The sequence below is a fragment of the Dicentrarchus labrax genome, unplaced genomic scaffold (genome assembly GCF_905237075.1).
Source record: "Dicentrarchus labrax unplaced genomic scaffold, dlabrax2021, whole genome shotgun sequence".
Taxonomy (NCBI): Eukaryota; Metazoa; Chordata; class Actinopteri; family Moronidae; genus Dicentrarchus; species Dicentrarchus labrax.
Window position 1 is genome coordinate 7,298,149 of NW_026136720.1, and position 17,351 is coordinate 7,315,499.

Genomic DNA, 17,351 nt, shown 5'->3' on the forward strand with positions numbered 1-17,351 from the left:
AATAAAAAATACAAATCATAACTAATAACTTAATAACTAATAACCACTGAAAATATGCCAAACATTAGGAAAATGCTCACTTTTTCAGCTCTGTGTGTGTGTGTGTGTGTGTGTCGGCTTTACAAAAGGTCAGATATAGCTACTGTATATACATGGCACCAAGTTTGGATGTGTCTGCGCATTGATTGACTATAGTGGGATTAGCTTGTTTGACGTCAGAAACTGCAAACAAATGATCCCATAAAAAGAGGGACCCTGTCTGGGGAAAAAAAGAAAAGCTCTGGGCGCACAGCACAGCCGGAGAGGTCTAGAGAGCGCCACAACTGCACTGTCACTTCAGTCACACTTTGGCACGCAGACAATACAGAAGACTTCCACGCCTAAATATGCCCCTTTCAAGCAGCTCCACGTCCTCCACAAAGAGCATCCGCAGAGCAGCATCCGAGCTGGAGAGGTCTGACTCCATCACGGTAAGTTTACATCAGACAATTTTTTATGTTTTTTATTCAGTTGTAATCGACGATCAGAAATTGTGCTCATAGTCTTATGTCTACATTATATTCATATTACCGCTAATAACGGTTGTATTGCATGGAGAGAGCCATTACGCATACGCACCATTACGCAGCGGCGATGGCTGACGCGCACTAGATTATAGTCATATAGAAAAGAAGAATTCAGCAAAAAAAAACTAATATCAACAAAAAATTGCGCTGTGGCAGCTACTCAGTCTTAGCTATATCGTAGGTTTACCTTGACTGCACCGCTGTCCTAATGCGCATTTGGAGATGTAGAGCGCTCCCATCAAATACCAAAAGAGAAATCCCAAAGGTAAGAACATACCTGCAGTTACCCCACCCTGTTATTGTGTATATGTGCTCTGACAGTGGCTTAGTTTTTTTTTTAAATAGCTGCAATACGCCAAACTTTGATTTTCTCTTTTGGAACAGTCTCCAAGATTCATCGGCAGGCGTCAAAGCTTGATCGAGGACGCGCGCAAGGAGAGGGAAGCCGCCGCCGCAGCGGCAGAGGCTGCAGAGGCCAGTGAACAGATAGTGTTTGAGGAGGACGACGGGAAAGCGCTCCTGAACATCTTCTTCACTTTAAGAAGCTCCAAGACACCTGCCCTGTCGCGGACACTCAAAGTTTTCGAGGTATCCCAACAGTTTTTGTTTGGTCGTAATAATTTATGTCTGTGCATTTGAGAGCAAAATTGGGCAAGAAATGGCTTATTTATTGGTTGATATATCATCTACTGATGCATTATAGATCAGTTGTAATTGTCGTGTTGCTAAGTTGTGAAATATCCATTTTTGTTTTGGAAACAATGCAGTTATAAATGTATATGAATATATTAATATGCGTTTGGGTTTCTCACTCTCTGATAAGCAGGGGGCATGGAGACTTTAAGGGGTGGCAGAGATAATGCAGACTTAATCAAACAATCATATATATTAATTTTTGCTTGGAACAGCCCCCAATTGAAGATATTTTATCTCAGAAATATTACATTATTGCAGCACATTAATAAAGAATTGACTAGAAATATCTATAATGAGAAATCACTAAATTGTTTCCAAATCTTCAGACATTTTTCCAAACATGTCTTTTTCCAAAATGTGGCCATAACAGATTATTAAATTATTACCATTTCATTATCATTACATTTCCATTTAACTTAATGTAAATTAATGTTTTAAATTTGACAGCATTTGACACCAAACTAGGGTGGCAGCCGGGGTGGGCAGGCATTTTTATGCCACCCCTCTAGATCTGCCCCTGCTAATCCGCCATCATGTCTGCAGTTGTAAATGTTAATAAGTTAAATGAATTTCGGTCCAGATCATCCTTTTTCTTTGAGGTAAAGGGATTTTTCACAACCTGACAACCCTAGAGATTTAGTAATGATTTATCAACCAATCAGAAGCTTTGTAGTTTACCAACAGCAGATCATCTATGAGAGATTATGACTTCTAGAGCTCAATTAAATCTAACATGGATGGCAATGTGGTCTGTTTTGACTGGATACGGCAAAATGTGATAAAACCTCTTTTAGGGAGCAGTGACTATATGAGGACGCATAGCCAAATTAAAAAATATAATCTTCCGCTCTGCTCAATAAGATATTTCAGTACGACTGTTGTGTGTATTAAAACTGTCTCTTTGTTTTGGTGAAGTGTTCAGCTTACTATTATACAAATTGTGCCAAATATAGGCCAGAATACACGCCTTTGTATCAAATACTGTGGTGCACAATTGCAGCCCACCTTTGTAATCCTTGAAATGTAAATCAGTACCACTGCAGGAGCTGTATTTCACTGTGTTAACTGTATTTTAGACATTTGAAGCTAAGATTCACCATTTGGAGACGCGACCATGTCGGAAGCTCAAGGAGAACCTGGAAGGTCTGGAGTACTTTGTTCGCTGTGAGGTGCACCTCTCAGACGTCAGTACTCTTATCAGCTCCATCAAGAGGATTGCAGAGGATGTTAAAACCACCAAAGAAGTCAAATGTAACATCCTTTTCCTGCTTCTCTCAAAAAAATTTTTAAAACGTATTCAATATTTTATTCATTGCTGAATTTTGCTATTTGTTTCCTTTCTCTCCATGCTAGTCCACTGGTTCCCAAAAAGAATAGTAGATTTGGACAGATGTCATCATCTGGTCACAAAATTTGATCCAGACTTGGATCAAGACCATCCTGTAAGTAACAACGTTGCCAGCAGCATGTATGATGAGAAACAATTCTGTTTACTGGGTTGGTTATGTTGTTGGACCAATATGTCATGACACAGAAAATGTGATCAGTGTTTGATATATTTGATTTGAACAGGGCTTCACAGACCCTGCTTACAGACAGAGGAGGAAAATGATTGGAGACATCGCCTTCAGATACAGACAGTGAGCTACAATCTTTTGCCTGATTACAGCACAGACGTCCATAAAAAAAACCTAATACTTGATTATTCCTGATACATCTATATATATGTTTATCCTCAGCGGGGATCCGATTCCCAGAGTGGAATACACAGAGGAGGAGATTGGTACATGGTAAGGGATGTAACATGCAGTTAATGTGTGATGTGTGTATGAAGGCTGAAGACCACCAAGCATAAAATCTTAATTTACACTGAATACAAATTATCACTTGTTTTTTCAAACGTGCAGACCTTCCTGCTGTTTCCATATCAGAACATTGTTGTGTCCATTCACCACCCACTGCCTCAATTTCATCTCCTGTCTCAGACAGTTGAATATGATTTGCGTTTTATTTTGGTAAATTAGTTACAGACGAAGGGCACTGTCAAAGATAGGGCAGCTTGCGCTTTTCTGTGCAGGGGTTGACAGGAAAACATAAGCTGAATACCGATAAAACAGGAGAATAAAAAATACAATGCAGTGCAAGATCAATTGTCCCAAATTTAAACTTTTTTTTATTAAGAGTGTATTTTATGCTTGTTAATTGTTGCAACACCTCAATCAAGGTTTTACGTCTTGTTTTTGATTGAGAAGGACAGATGGAATCTGAATTACTATGCAATTTTATCCATAATTAGGAGGGAAGTCTACTCAACTCTGAGGGACTTGTACGTCACCCATGCCTGCAGTGAATACCTCGAGGCCTTCCGTCTCCTGGAAAGGCATTGTGGGTACAGTCCAGACAACATTCCCCAGTTGGAGGACGTGTCACGCTTCCTCAAAGGTAAAGATGGAATAAGAAACACCCAAAGTGAAGCAAATGTTTAGTGAATACACTGTCCATCAACTCTCTGTCTCCTTTTCTCCCACCTCCTGAACACACACACACACACACACACACACAGAGCGTACAGGGTTCATACTGCGTCCAGTGGCAGGTCTGCTCTCAGCCAGAGATTTCCTGGCCAGTTTGGCATATCGAGTGTTCCAGTGCACCCAGTACATCCGACACGCCTCTTCCCCTATGCACTCCCCAGAGCCGTGAGTATGACTGTGACTCCTCTTTGCTCCTCACATCAAATCCTACAACACATTTTAGTCATTGCCATCGAGATCTGCGTGTCAGTGTCTCAGCAATAATGTTGAGTGCACCTCCTTAAGCCTCCCATCCTTCACCCTCAGATGTTGTTCCTTAAAATAGCCTTTTCTCTTTTCTTAATTCAGCTCAGTGAAACTATATTGGAATGTCGTTTTGATCAAAAACGTGTTGCCAAAGCTTACACACCAACAAAGTGACAGCATAAAATAAATACCTACCCTGAACATATGAAAAAAGGGAAAAATATGAAGCAAATAAAATAAAATGTAGTTTAAGTGAGAAATACTTGATTTACAAAAAACAAACAAAAAACGATGTATTGCTATATATAAACGTTCACTCAAAAAACTAGCCTACATAGAAGTAGTTATATTACAGTTTAAATGAGCTCACTTCCTGAGGGGAAAAGGAAAAGTATGGATCTTTGGGACAAATATAAGTTAGTTTTACGAGCAGAAATAAACTTCTCTTGTGTCACACAGAATTGTTTTTCACTCTGTAACCATTGTTTTGTAATGCAACCAGATTGAATTGGCAGTTTGTGAAGTCTGTATTTAGTTAAATTTATCTGTGCATGGTTTCTCAATTTGGATCCAGCTGAATGTTTCTTTCTCTTTTTCTTCAGTGACTGCGTCCATGAACTGCTGGGCCACGTCCCCATGCTGGCCGACCGTACTTTTGCCCAGTTTTCACAGGTGAATATGGGGAGACTTAGACTTACACATTATTATTTTACACGCGGTATTATGTTGTGATGACAATGTATTGATTACTTGCTGCAGAACCTTGGTCTGGCATCACTTGGAGCTTCGGATCAAGATATTGAGAAACTGTCCACAGTGAGTAACAGCAACAGTACTGAGGTGTTGAGAGGGGACACCCTACTGAACAGTTCCACTAATATGTCAACCCAACCTCCATTTCAAGTGTAATATGTTCATTTTTAATCAATTTATTTTGATATTCTGGATTTATTTTTATATGCACATTTAAAATGGAAATAGCAATTGCCAAAATTATGAAAAACAGAACAAATGGGGTGTTTTTTTACTGACTGTCCAACTATTGTTTCTCAAAACTGAAATTATGGCTCTGCCAGCTATTAGATATTAAAATAAAGTGTAAAATAAATGCCTGATTGAAACCGATTGAGACACGCAACCCGAACCGATTTAACCATTTAGTTTAGTTCAAGAAGATTAAATGAACCCCACCTCCCTTCCTCGTCATCTTTGTACAGTCCCTTATCTAAAATGTGACATAAATAATGAACCCAGTATCCTTCTTTCTCTCAGCCACTCTCTTTATGTTTTCAGTTATACTGGTTCACCGTCGAGTATGGCTTATGCAAACAGAACGGGGAGGTGAAGGCTTACGGTGCTGGACTGCTTTCCTCTTATGGAGAGCTTGTGGTGCGTTTCCAGCATGCTTAATGTTTTAATCTTTCCCTGAATAAAAATGCAATAATCACAGCCAACTGAGCTGTCAGCTAATTCCCCATCTATATTTCTTTTAACTTCAATCCAGCACTCACTGTCCGACGAACCAGAGACAAGAGAGTTTGATCCAGAGGCCGCAGCGGTGCAGCCGTATCAAGATCAGACATACCAGCCTGTCTACTTCATTTCTGAGAGTTTTTCAGATGCCAAGGAGAAATTTAGGTACTGCCCCACACGTTTTCCACAAACACATGTAAATATACAAGAGCATACAGAGAGAAGAAAAAAACTAAAAGTGAGAGGGTTTATACGAGGACAAGGTCAGAGAACAGCCAGCCAACCCCTCAGACCGTAAACTTTTGTAGGTCAGCCATAGCAGCCAGAAGACAGCTGTTACTAATGTTGTCTTTCTTACCAAGGCAAAAAAAAAAAGTTTTATTTGGCAAACAGATCAAATGTTGCCCTGCAAAACAAGTAGCTTTAGTGAGTGTTTTGACAGTATTTGGTCTCTAGTAGAGTACATCACATGACATCTCTGCCACACTGAATAAGAAAATATCAGCATGGGAACGTTTGTAAAAGCGTAGTAAGAGGGAAATCTCTTGATGAATATCTCTATTCCTTATGTGGTGGAGATATAAGTAGGATATTCTAGTCTCTATTAACAGGCCAAACTACATCCAGGGGAACTTTTTCTAGTCAATCAAAGAGAAGTTTCCTCTGGCGAAGTGAAATATTTGGTTTTATGTTTCTTAGACACACTCACATTCATGAAGGGCTCAAAGACAGCCTCACCTTTGAGTTCTTTAGGTCTTACTTTTTTCTTTTCTGACCTTTTTTCTTTGACAAGAACCTACGTGACCGGTATCAAACGTCCCTTCTCAGTGAGGTTTGATCCGTACACCAGCAGTGTGGAGGTGCTGGACAACCCGCTGAAGATCCAAGGAGGCCTGGAAAGTGTGAAGGATGAGCTTAAGATGCTGACAGATGCCCTCAGTGTTTTGTCATGATGATGCCCAGTCTGTGACCACCCTGCTGTTGTTTGCTTCCCCTCCGCTGCGCTCTGCGACATGTGACAAGACCAATGTGTTCATCTTTCTGTGCTGTACCTCCAGTATGATGCTGTTTCCGATGAGTTGTTGCTTGTTTGATGCTGGCTGGTTGGCCGACAAGGTTGCAACCAATTTAAACCTCAACACGCAGTTTCCAAAGATGTTTACCGCCTCTCTGGGTATGGACCCATTTGTGAAATGATGGGGGAATCAAAAAATTTGTTGTTTAAGAAATATGTCAAAATCTGAACCAAAATCAAAGGGAACTGTGATAATGAATGTATTAAAAGAAAACTAAATGGGTATGGTGTAACTATTTTAAAATCAAAGAAACTTAATGGTATAACAAATATTAAAATGTATATTTAAATCAAATGTATTTTATTTAAGAAAAAAAAGATCTCTACTGTGTTAAAGGCTTTATTTTCCAGATATGTGAATTCAGTATTTGAGCATTACTTCTAACCTTGCTGATTTTTGGTTTTATGCAGTTTTGTCTTGCAATGTTGACGCATAATAAAAGAAATAATAAAACATACTTTCCATGTAATGTACTGTTGATCAAGAATCTGTCAAATAATAAAGAATAGCAAGTTAAAAATGTTCTGTCATGTTTAAATCATTTATAAAAGTTTATGTTCTGTTACTATATATATGTTTTTAATGATATTCTGTTCATCTCATGTCTGACCAGATAGTGAGGATTTTTCGTTTACATGTGTCTGCCACAAGAGGGCGCAGTCCAGCAGGGCAAACCTGCCTGATCTTAACATCACAGCAGACTCTTATTGAGCCTATTAAAGGAATTAATCATCCTAATGCTCTCCTCCTGCCTTTAACCACAATGGGCTATTTTGCAACGTTATTTGATGTTGAAAACAAGCTAATAAACATTTGAATGACTAAATAAACTTCTGGAGAAGTAGATGAAAAACAGCTTACAGAAATGCAGGTATTTGAATCAAATATAGTATTCATTAGCGTTGAAAAAATAATGTTGCATGACTACCACTTAAATTAATAGTAGGTTACAGACACTGGAATTAATGGTACAAGCTCACCTTCACCACATGAATCCACTTTATATTTGTTATTTGGGGCAATTGAGGAAGAAACTGGCCATTAATATCACTGAAACAATGTTAATTTCATTTTGAAAGGACACACCTCAGAGGGTTTGTCCAGACAGAGCTCCTGGTGGTCAGGTAAGAGGTTGTGAATCAAGTCCTTGGCCCTCCAACCTGCAGAAAGCATGCGAGACAAACAAACGGAGGTTCACTACCCTGACCACTAGGTGTCAGTCTGAGTCTGAAGACACGTCTTCATCCTCACCTTATGCAGAAGCCACACTTATATAAGGGCACCCTCACATAGTTTTATAAAGAAAGAAAAACCTTACTCATCTGTAAAATCACACTTTGTGAGCACCGTTTGTTGACCGACAACATCTGGATGACGGTTTTGTGCAGGACAGTGGGTCCAGTATGATCCACACTGTGTGAGTGATGCACATTGATCAGCTTCTTGTTATTAATACTGATGTTTAAACCAAATGACATCTTTTTCTCCATTACCCCCCCTCCCGCCTCCTCATTATATGATGCAGCATTTACATTGACCAAAGGCTTGGGCACTATATTTCTGCAGCAGTCAGTCTCTGATGCTGCATCCTCCTCTTCCTCCTCCTCCTCCTCCTCTGTTTCAAACCCCGTTTCTGCTCTCTTCAGGTAGGAGAACCTTAGTTGCCAATCTTCACTCCGCTGTCAGACACATTTGACCCCTAGATCAACACCTGAGTCAGAGGAAAACCCGAAGTCCTTGGCCACACTGCTCTCACTCTGAATGTTAATCTTAATTACAGCAAGGCGGAGACATTGACATTTTTCCTGGAGTCTGAGGAATTACCTCTATTCTTGTTCAGTCTGCGTCCCGTGTGTAAACATTGTGATTGTAGGTTACAGTGCGTAAACGTGGAAAATGCCTATGGAATTGTTCCATATTTTGTGCCTCTCACTCTCTCCCTCTCTTTCTCTTTTTGCTTTTTCTCCCTTTAAGCACTTTTCCATAGTCCATGTCCATCTCTGGACCATTTTTTTTTTTTTTTTTTTTTAACCAGCCGTGAAGGAGGAGGAGGAGCCAGGGGGTGGGGTGTGGGTGTAAGGGGCGTGTTCTGGTATATAATACTTGTCCCTGAGAAGTTTTAGCCTGTCGCCTGGTCGTTGGGACAGCCTCTCACACATCATCTGTATAGCCGCACCAACTGGGAAACTAACTCACCTGCAATCCCTCCTAACCAAATAACCCCCAGCTTTTTGACTACTGCCATCTGACATGGAGACCCAGCAAAGACACGGACACCACACACTTTGCCACACCTGCCGGAGAACGGAGAGCAGCAGAATGAAGGTAACCAGAGGGAACAAATAGTTGTATGCTCTCCGGTTGTGCTGTGCGGGTATTGAAAGACCTCTGGCGGGGTTATAATGATGTTTTCTTGGCTTTGTAAGTGAGAAAACCGCTTCGGGCTGAGCAGATGCATTAATCGCATCATTTTTGTTTTTTGTTTTTTTTTGTTTTCTGTGCAATATGAGCAAACCGGGACATCTTTTAATTTGCATGCAACAGAGAAAGTTCAAGATGCACACATGACACGGAGAGCGGCTGAAGCGTTGAAGCATTCGTGCAACAGGTTACCTGATAGGATAGGAGAACAAGAGTTGAAGGGTATTTCTTATTCTTCTCTCGTCTGGATGGTGCGCCGTTCTCTGGACTCGGAGCAAACAGCTGGTCTTTCTGTCGGCAGATAGGGGGCGGTAGGTAGGTCTGAGGGTCAGTGAGCTCATCACAGGGTGAGCAAGGGGAAAATATATGCTGAGTCTGGCTTTTCAGATAGTTAACTATCGAGCAGCCGGTCTTGCAACTTCTGGAGAGTTGTGTAAGAGCGTGAAGGCAAAGAGATACTGTCTCTCCCGTTTTTTCCTCCAGAATAAGCACTTCTCTCAGGTGCGAAACAGTGACAGCGGCTGATAACAAGGGGAGGGGGTGGAGGTGCTGGTGGTTGGGGGGGGAAGGCGTAAGGCTTTTTCTGAGTTAGTAGGTCAATACATCAATACACAGAAACAGCACTTAAACGCTGGTAGTCGTACATCTTGTACAAGCGAACGGGAATGCGTAAAGAGACCTCTTATATCACTCTGAAAGGCAACATCTGGCTGTCATCTGGGATTTTTTTTTATTTTTTATTTTTTTGATGTCATAACTAATGAAATGTGTGTTTGCATTTGTTGACAAGATGCTTGATTCGGGAAATATGTCTGTGTGTGTTTTTGTCTGCAGGTCAAGAGGATGTCTTCGTCCAGTCGTGCGCTGCTGTTTGCACTGGCCCTGGCGCTCTACGTTGTGGAAATAGCCTCTGCAGAGACGCTGTGTGGGGGAGAGCTGGTGGATGCGCTGCAGTTTGTCTGTGAAGACAGAGGCTTCTATTTCAGTAGGTTTCGAACCATTATAAGTTTTCACAATGGGCCGTTTCGCGTTTTATGTCCTCTCTGTTGAGTCTCTGTGTTATTCATTCGCACACATCTGTTTGGATAGCTGAGACTATCGCTCTGTCTGTGGCTGTGCGGTATGCGTGTTTGGTATTTTTCTTACTCGCGCACGCACACACACACACACACACACACACACACACACACTGGCTGACTGAGAGACACACAGAGAGAGAGAGAGAGAGAGAGATAGAGAGAGAAAGGAGGGGGGGATTATAGCCAGCTGTGTGTCTCAAGACCTGGTGCAGGCTGCTCTGCTGAGTGTGCGCATTCTGCCTACAGCCCATAAGTTACCTCTCATTGCATATGAAAGGGCCGGCGAGCTGTGAAGGCACACACGACTCAGCGCCACACAATGGGCCGCTTGTTTACCAGTAAAGTAATAGCACCCCAAGAGGCATACCAGTCACCTCAGCACCAGTGTTCCCAGGCCAGGCGGCCACACTGATGAGTCGGAGGGAGAGGGGTGGGGAGGGAGAGGGGAGGGAGTGGGGTGTTTTTGATGTCAGGTTAAGAGGAAGGATCATTACCACCAATTCTGATCATTGCCTCCATTGTAGCGATGATGAATAGCTGTAAAGCATTATGGGACTGCATTGTGGTGGTTAATTCTCAAATGGATAAGCTTCTGTTTGCACAGTCTCAGATATCAAGTCTCTGCAGCAGAAACCTATATTAGCTATGTCCCACCCACTGCTTTACACTTTTGACAGTTTCTTTGTGTGCTGCTTGCCACAGAAGCTTCTTTCCAATCAGACCTCACCTTCTCCTCCCTCCTGGATCACGCTCTCTTTCTCTCACATGTTTTGTCTTCCTGCAATCAAATCATGCCTCCACTCTCAAGAGATTTCTCTGTTGAGGCAGGACTTCAAACAAGGCCTGTATTGGTCGCAGGTAGTGTTCCCACCCGTGCAACATGGGAAACCTCCACTCCTTCACCTTGTTCTTCTATACCTTTCTCCCTTAATGTCTTAACTCTCTTCCTTTTGTGTTTTGCCTTCTTTCCCTCTGTTTTGACCCTCACACACCCTCTCTATCTCCGCACTGATCCCCTTTCTCCTGTTTTCTCTACCTCTCTGCCCCTCCTCTCCGTCTCCATCCTCTTTATCTCTGCTGACATGACAAAGGACAAGGTCACAGAAGAGTTTCCATTTTATGTATTTGCTCACTCAAAGGTCTGTCTGAGAGCTTAGATGTCTGTCTCCATCACTCTCTTTTGGTGTCTGCAGCACAGGGTGTTTACTTGTGTATTCACTCATTAAAAGACTTCCAGATAACCCTAATCAGATTATCCTCTACAAACAAAATCCTCTTTGCTCAGTGGACTGCTATGATTGCTGAAGTAATCCTGCAAAAACAACCTAGATTAATTACTGATGCCAGTGTTGTGTTCTCAGACCTTAGCCTCAACCTCCTCACGGCCTTTCTTCATCGCTTGTTGTGTTTTTCCTCAGGTAGGCCAACTGGCAGGGGAAACAACAGACGGACCCAGAACCGTGGGATCGTAGAGGAGTGTTGTTTCCGTAGCTGTGACCTCAACTTGCTGGAGCAGTACTGTGCCAAACCCGCCAAATCCGAAAGGGACGTGTCGGCCACCTCTCTACAGGTCATACCCGTGATGCCCGCACTAAAACAGGTACGTCTCACCAGCGACAACAACAACACACCAGTATGGGAAACAGTGCTAATGCTCTATCTGTCTTCCCATCTCCTGTGCCTCCATTCACCTATGAGCCTTACCCCTATGTCCCTGACACTGAATACAGTCTGAAACCCACGCAAAGACAGGTTTATCTTGTGAAATGGTCATTGGTAAGCAGTTACCTTCCATGCAAAGTGCTGACTGTCGTGGAACATATCAAGACAGTCACAGCACATAATATACTCACAGACTGAGACTGTGTACGTGCGTGTGTGAGAGAGAGAGAGAGAGAGAGAGAGAGAGAGAGAGAGAGAGAGAGAAAGTCTGTGAGATGGTGGAGACTGCTGGTCCGTAACAAAACAGCGTGTTCTGAGTGTGTGATTATTAGTCACGGAACAGCAAGCTCTCCGAAACTGGCATGCATTTTGATCCGTGTGGTCAAAAACACCTGACCTGGCCAGCAGAGCTTCTCTGAAATATGTCACAAACATACAGGGAACCGTCAAAGCGTTTCAGGTCTTTTCACTGTGGTCACAAGACTGAGCTGTGGCTGCTTTCCAGACCTCTTAAAATCCCTTCAACCTTCCTTTAGACAAGGCTGGAAACATGTTAATAATGTTTCTGGTTTGACTTGTTGGAGAATCAGTGTCAGTGGCATGAGATTTGCAAGTGATGTAAACAAAATAATTGAATACATAGTGCAAATGTGTGGAGGAAAATAATGTACCTTTTGTCTGAAATACAAAATAAGAAAGGCTGCAAGGGAATTAGTTGGGACATGTCCCTAGTTTGTCTGGGCAGGGAGAGTTGATGGGTACAGCCTGCTCTGGCTGGGCCAGCTGTTCTGTTCTTAGACTATTGAGCAGGCCTGGAGTGAATGAAGGGGGGTAAGCACTCCTCAAGTGGCAGGACCAAAACAAGCCATTCAGATGGAGCACTGGCTACTCACACTTAAATTCTAGCCTCGCTGTTACCACTCTCACTTTGTCTCAATCTCGCTAACGCTGTTTGGAATAGTTTGCTGTGTAAGCATGGAGGTTTTGAAATGACAATGTCTTTATGCGTCGTTTCATTCGTTCTGTGGAGGTTAGTCAGTTCAGCGGGTCGTTAGGTGAACGACGACGTGACCCTCATATGTATATGAGGCGAGTGACCGCCCTTCCCTTTGACAGTATGTTAAAGAGGCTGAACTGAGTATTTGTTGACAGCTTCTCTCAGTCAAGGAAACCAAAACAAGGGCAAGTTGGAGGCAAGGCGAGTCTGTTATGACGCTCTTTGCTATAAGAATTACATTTGATTTCCATTTGACTGGCCCAACAATGACTGAATGTTTTCACAAAATAAACAAGGCTTTCCTCCATTGTAATAAGCACTGGCACAGCAGCTTATCACTTCTAATGAACTGACTCTTTTCCTTTTTTCCTCTATTTTTCGCCTGCACGCCACAATAGGAAGTCCCAAGGAAGCAGCATGTGACTGTGAAGTATTCCAAATACGAGGTGTGGCAGAGGAAGGCGGCCCAGCGGCTCCGGAGGGGTGTCCCCGCCATCCTGAGGGCCAAAAAGTATCGGAGACAGGCGGAGAAGATCAAAGCCCAGGAGCAGGCAATCTTCCACAGGCCCCTGATCAGCCTGCCCAGCAAACTGCCTCCCGTCTTGCTCGCCACGGACAACTATGTCAACCACAAATGAGCCCGCTGCCAGCCCTTTGCACAGACAAGAGTTTGGAGGGAGAAAAAAAAGACTAGGGGATTATAGCTTTGTCTCTGACGTCATTTCTGTGGCAGTCCTCTTTGACCTCCCCTGCCCTGTCCGAGCCCACCAATCCCTCCCCCTGCTCTCATCCACTACTTCTTGACCCCCTGGCCCTTTTCTAATGCCCCCCCACCCCACCCCCGTCAACCTCACCCACCGACCCTTCTCCGGCACACAAACATGCCTTCACATTCTTCCTGTCTGAGCTCTTTCGCTCCCTCTCTCATTCAGTCACTGACACAAAAGGCACAAACACAAATGATGAACAAAAAGTTAACAATTCGGCTGAATGCAATTCAGGTGGATCCTTAAGCAAAAGAGAAACGGGAAAGGAGAAAAGAAGATGAAAGAGATCTGTGGTTTGCAAGTGTCAAGAGGACACCCAGCGGAATGTTTTTTTTTGTCCTTGTGGAAGACAACTGAAAGTGAAGAGCAGCTTGCATGAAAGAATCCATTCCACATCATTTTTCCTGAGGCAAAAAGAAAATCTCTGTTAGTTCTTTTTCTTATTAGTTTGCACCTCTACCTATAAAGGGACTTCCACACTGTAAGGAATTATTTTGTAAAATTAGATTCCTGTTCCAGCACCTTTTGATCACAAACAAAAAGCAGAAAAGAGTCTGCAGAATTGCACATTGCCACGGATTACGTCAAAGTAAAGAAAAAAATGGCACTATTTTTTTATGAACAATGAACGTGTAGCTTAAAAAAATGTCATGGTGCTAGCTTTGGGAATTGACTCAAAGAAGAGGTTGAAAAGCACGTTTTTTTTCTTTGAATGAATATTAAAACTTTCCGTTTTAAGGAAAGTGTGACTTTAAAAAAAAGGAAAATAAAGGGGGAGCTCCTGGCAGTGGCAATGTCAAGGGGGAAGTGTCACTGAGAAAAGATATGGGCTGTGCTGGCATCTAGGCTCACAGCGAGTGCTAGCGGCTGCTCATCACTAGCTTGCCGGCGTAAGCGGCAAGAGGGACCTGAGACCCAGTCCCTGTTCCTCCTGTCCCTCTGAGGCTGCCAGACACAGGGAGCAGTGTGGGGACACTTATGGGACACCGTGGACCGCCTGGATTGGACAGTACTACAGTTCTGGGACAGTACTTCCTGTTTGCCATGGCTTTGCAGACTGCTCTGACAGGAAGTAACATGGCATGGACAAAGAGCAAGTGGGATAATGATGATTATATTTTATTTTGTCTTTTTCTCTGTTTTCTTTTCATATCAATGTTTCAATGAAAAAAAGGAAAACCCCGTCAGTTTCTCTGGTACCGTGACATTCCTGTTTTTCCAAGTTAGGCTTTTTTTGTTTCCATGGTTATTGTTATGATGTTATTTTACAGTTCTAAAGAAAGGCACAAAATTTCAATTCAAAGGGAAAAAAACAGCAATAATGTCAACTAACATTTTATTTTTATTGTATATCAGTAGTATTCACATGCTTTTGCCTGAAAACAAATACTTGAATATATATATATACATCTATATATATATATAAATATAGATATATAATTAGTTTCCAGGGACGTTGTGTTATTTTCCTTTAGTCTGAGCTGTATCTTGCGTAATGAGCCGCCAAGCTTTTTTGTTTGTTTGTTGAAATACAAATAAGGGCACTGTATAAAGGCATTATTTATTTTGTTATAAAATATATTTGAAAAATTGGTCCAAATAATATACGTAGCACTGATGCTCAACTGACGGTTTTATTTTGTATGATCTCTGTTTTCCAATTGGAGTTGTAAGGCTTTTTTGTAGATGCTTTGTACCAAAAATAATGTCTTTTTTTCCTTTTTTTCGTTTGCCATAGTTACTTTAAATTAATATTTTAACAGCAGCATAGCCTGGATTGCTTAGGCATGTTATGTCACAGAAATAGGCACATATTCTGAATACGTTGGTCTGCATGGATTTCCAGAAGCCTGTCAGGGTTATCTGTGAAAAGGAAAGCATCGATGAGTGATTCTATTATTGGAAAAATAACTGTTCAACATTGATTGTACTCAAACCCACTATGTTTTGAAGCCACTTTAGTATTGATGGCGGGGGAATGATCAGTCCTTCATTAAATCATGTCTTTGTAATTGTGCATGGTGTCCTATGGTCTTCTAAGGAGCATCTTGCCTATGTGCCAGTGCCACTGATGTTGTCGCGTGTTGGTTTGGGTCATGAGGCCACAAATGTCCGGTCAGTTGTAGATTTAGGGTTTAGCTTACACGTGACTTACACGAGTCACTGTGTTGATGCCTTAATTGAAGGTAATGATGTTGCTATGATGCTAGTAACCATCAAAGGTCACCTAAAGGTCATTGTCTGTAAAGGAGAGAGCATATCATCGTATCACCTCACTGTTGTGTCTTTCTTTCTATCTATCTATGTCTGTCTGTCTGTCTGTCTGTCTGTCTGTCTATCTGCCTGTCTGTCCGTTCTTTCTTCTCTGTTTGTAAAAGACATTGCCCTGTGATCTTAGGCATCGACAGTATGTACCTGTAACTTTGCATGGTGGGGTGCGGGTTCAGGCAGGGCTGTTAGGCTGCCATTCACCCCTCAGCAATCTTCCAATCATCCATCCATTATGCATTTGATGAAGGGCTATCACGCTGAACCATTTCTGAAGCACTCAGGAAAAAAACAATCTATGCTCTCCGAGGGAGAAGTGGAGTAGTTGCTGAGTGTAAGTGATAATCTTGTTGTGGAAGGGCAGCTGAGGTTGTTACCCATACCTGGCCACAATGACACAGCTCTCTGTGACAAACCACTGAAGCCCATGTCAGAAACAAGGTAATTCTGTGCCACATTATAGTTTCCTTCTCTATTATGTCATGCGTCACCCATGAAATGGAGACTTTATGGATACTCACCCTGCTGTGGTGAAGAGTCAAGCCAATACTTTATATCTTCTTTCTGTCAGAGAGATCTCAATTGTCAAGGCTGCGTCCTGTCTTTAATTATATTCTACTTCAGTTGTGCAACAAAGCAGGCAGTGCAATTATTATTATTATATTATTATTGTTAATAATAATATTATTATTATATTTTCTATTTTATTCTATATTTTCCTGCTAGGACTGCATTCATTCACTATTGTAATGTTCAAACAGGCTACTCTAGTGTTCTTATGAATGGCGTGAAAGACAACCACTTCTTTTCGCTGAATATGAAGAGATATCTTGCCGAGCAATGGCAACTTTTTCTGTGTCAGTAGCTCACTCAGCCTGTGTGTATTTTATTGATTTAACCTCTGCACGCTAGAACGTCCGAAATGCACAATTCATGTACTTTCATTTTTAATATCAATAAAAAAACATTTTATCAAACATACAGTGTCTAAAAGATGTACTGCTTTGTTCAGTGTGTTTGCCTGTCCTGTGTGTTTAAGCTTTTAAGTGTGTTTTGCGCTTGCGGGCTATTTTTGAGATCTTTTTTATATCAATTAAACCTTATCCAGCCTGTAAATGATTTATTACATCCGATCCTAGGGCCTTGCAGAGAATCTCCAGTTGCTTTTAGCACCCTCTCTGTTCTTCTCACCCGCCCTCTCCCTTTTCCCCTCTCATTTCTCTCCCTTCGCTCCATCTCTGCCTGAGTCCACGTCTGTCTCTGTCTGTCTGTCTCCTGCTCTGCGATAGGGCACAGTGTGCCAAAGTGGAAATCAGCACTCACAGAGTGACGAGCGGGCTGGCCACAACTCCTCAATCCTTCCTCTGCTGCATGCCACACTAAACCTGACCTGTTCTCACTGCCTCTGACACACCCATCCGTATATCCATCCCTCCATCCTCCAGCGGCTTGCTAACTACTGGAGCAAGCTCCACTTCAGTGGCTAAGTTTAGTAACCGACATGTCTCAAATTATCACACGCATATTCTGAAAATGGCACGACCTTTCATTGTTGACATGCATGCA

The 17,351-nt window shown here is 42.2% G+C and overlaps 2 protein-coding genes across 3 annotated transcripts; both read left to right on the forward strand.

The window, feature by feature from the left end:
• Window positions 1–257: 257 nt before the first annotated feature.
• Window positions 258–7,111, forward strand: th (tyrosine hydroxylase). Of its 2 annotated transcripts, XM_051382779.1 has the most exons (14): window positions 258–470; window positions 748–831; window positions 951–1,154; window positions 2,339–2,513; window positions 2,616–2,704; window positions 2,835–2,902; window positions 3,002–3,052; window positions 3,559–3,704; window positions 3,826–3,961; window positions 4,645–4,714; window positions 4,802–4,858; window positions 5,336–5,431; window positions 5,547–5,680; window positions 6,309–7,111. In XM_051382779.1, the coding sequence occupies exons 1-14, from the start codon at window positions 387–389 to the stop codon at window positions 6,466–6,468; spliced, it is 1,554 nt and encodes a 517-aa protein (XP_051238739.1). In that variant the 5' UTR covers window positions 258–386; the 3' UTR covers window positions 6,469–7,111. The 2 variants fall into 2 exon arrangements, with proteins under 2 accessions (XP_051238739.1, XP_051238740.1); XM_051382780.1 differs by lacking the exon at window positions 748–831.
• A 1,599-nt stretch (window positions 7,112–8,710) lies between these two features.
• On the forward strand, window positions 8,711–16,766 carry igf2b (insulin-like growth factor 2b). The gene is made up of 4 exons (XM_051382319.1): window positions 8,711–8,916; window positions 9,847–9,997; window positions 11,510–11,691; window positions 13,149–16,766. Exons 1-4 carry the CDS (start codon window positions 8,842–8,844, stop codon window positions 13,386–13,388), a joined length of 648 nt encoding a protein of 215 aa, XP_051238279.1. The 5' UTR covers window positions 8,711–8,841; the 3' UTR covers window positions 13,389–16,766.
• The last annotated feature ends 585 nt before the right edge of the window (window positions 16,767–17,351 follow it).

What these genes read in the sequence shown, in the direction of transcription:
- th (XM_051382779.1), top strand. Translation starts at nt 387, where the DNA reads ATGCCCCTTTCAAGCAGCTCCACGTCCTCCACAAAGAGCATCCGCAGA. An exon ending in GGACACTCAAAGTTTTCGAG is followed by an intron (nt 1,155 to 2,338) that starts GTATCCCAACAG and finishes ACTGTATTTTAG; the next exon opens with ACATTTGAAGCTAAGATTCA. An exon ending in ATATTGAGAAACTGTCCACA is followed by an intron (nt 4,859 to 5,335) that starts GTGAGTAACAGC and finishes TTATGTTTTCAG; the next exon opens with TTATACTGGTTCACCGTCGA.
- igf2b (XM_051382319.1), top strand. Translation starts at nt 8,842, where the DNA reads ATGGAGACCCAGCAAAGACACGGACACCACACACTTTGCCACACCTGC. An exon ending in CGGAGAGCAGCAGAATGAAG is followed by an intron (nt 8,917 to 9,846) that starts GTAACCAGAGGG and finishes TTTTGTCTGCAG; the next exon opens with GTCAAGAGGATGTCTTCGTC. An exon ending in TGATGCCCGCACTAAAACAG is followed by an intron (nt 11,692 to 13,148) that starts GTACGTCTCACC and finishes ACGCCACAATAG; the next exon opens with GAAGTCCCAAGGAAGCAGCA.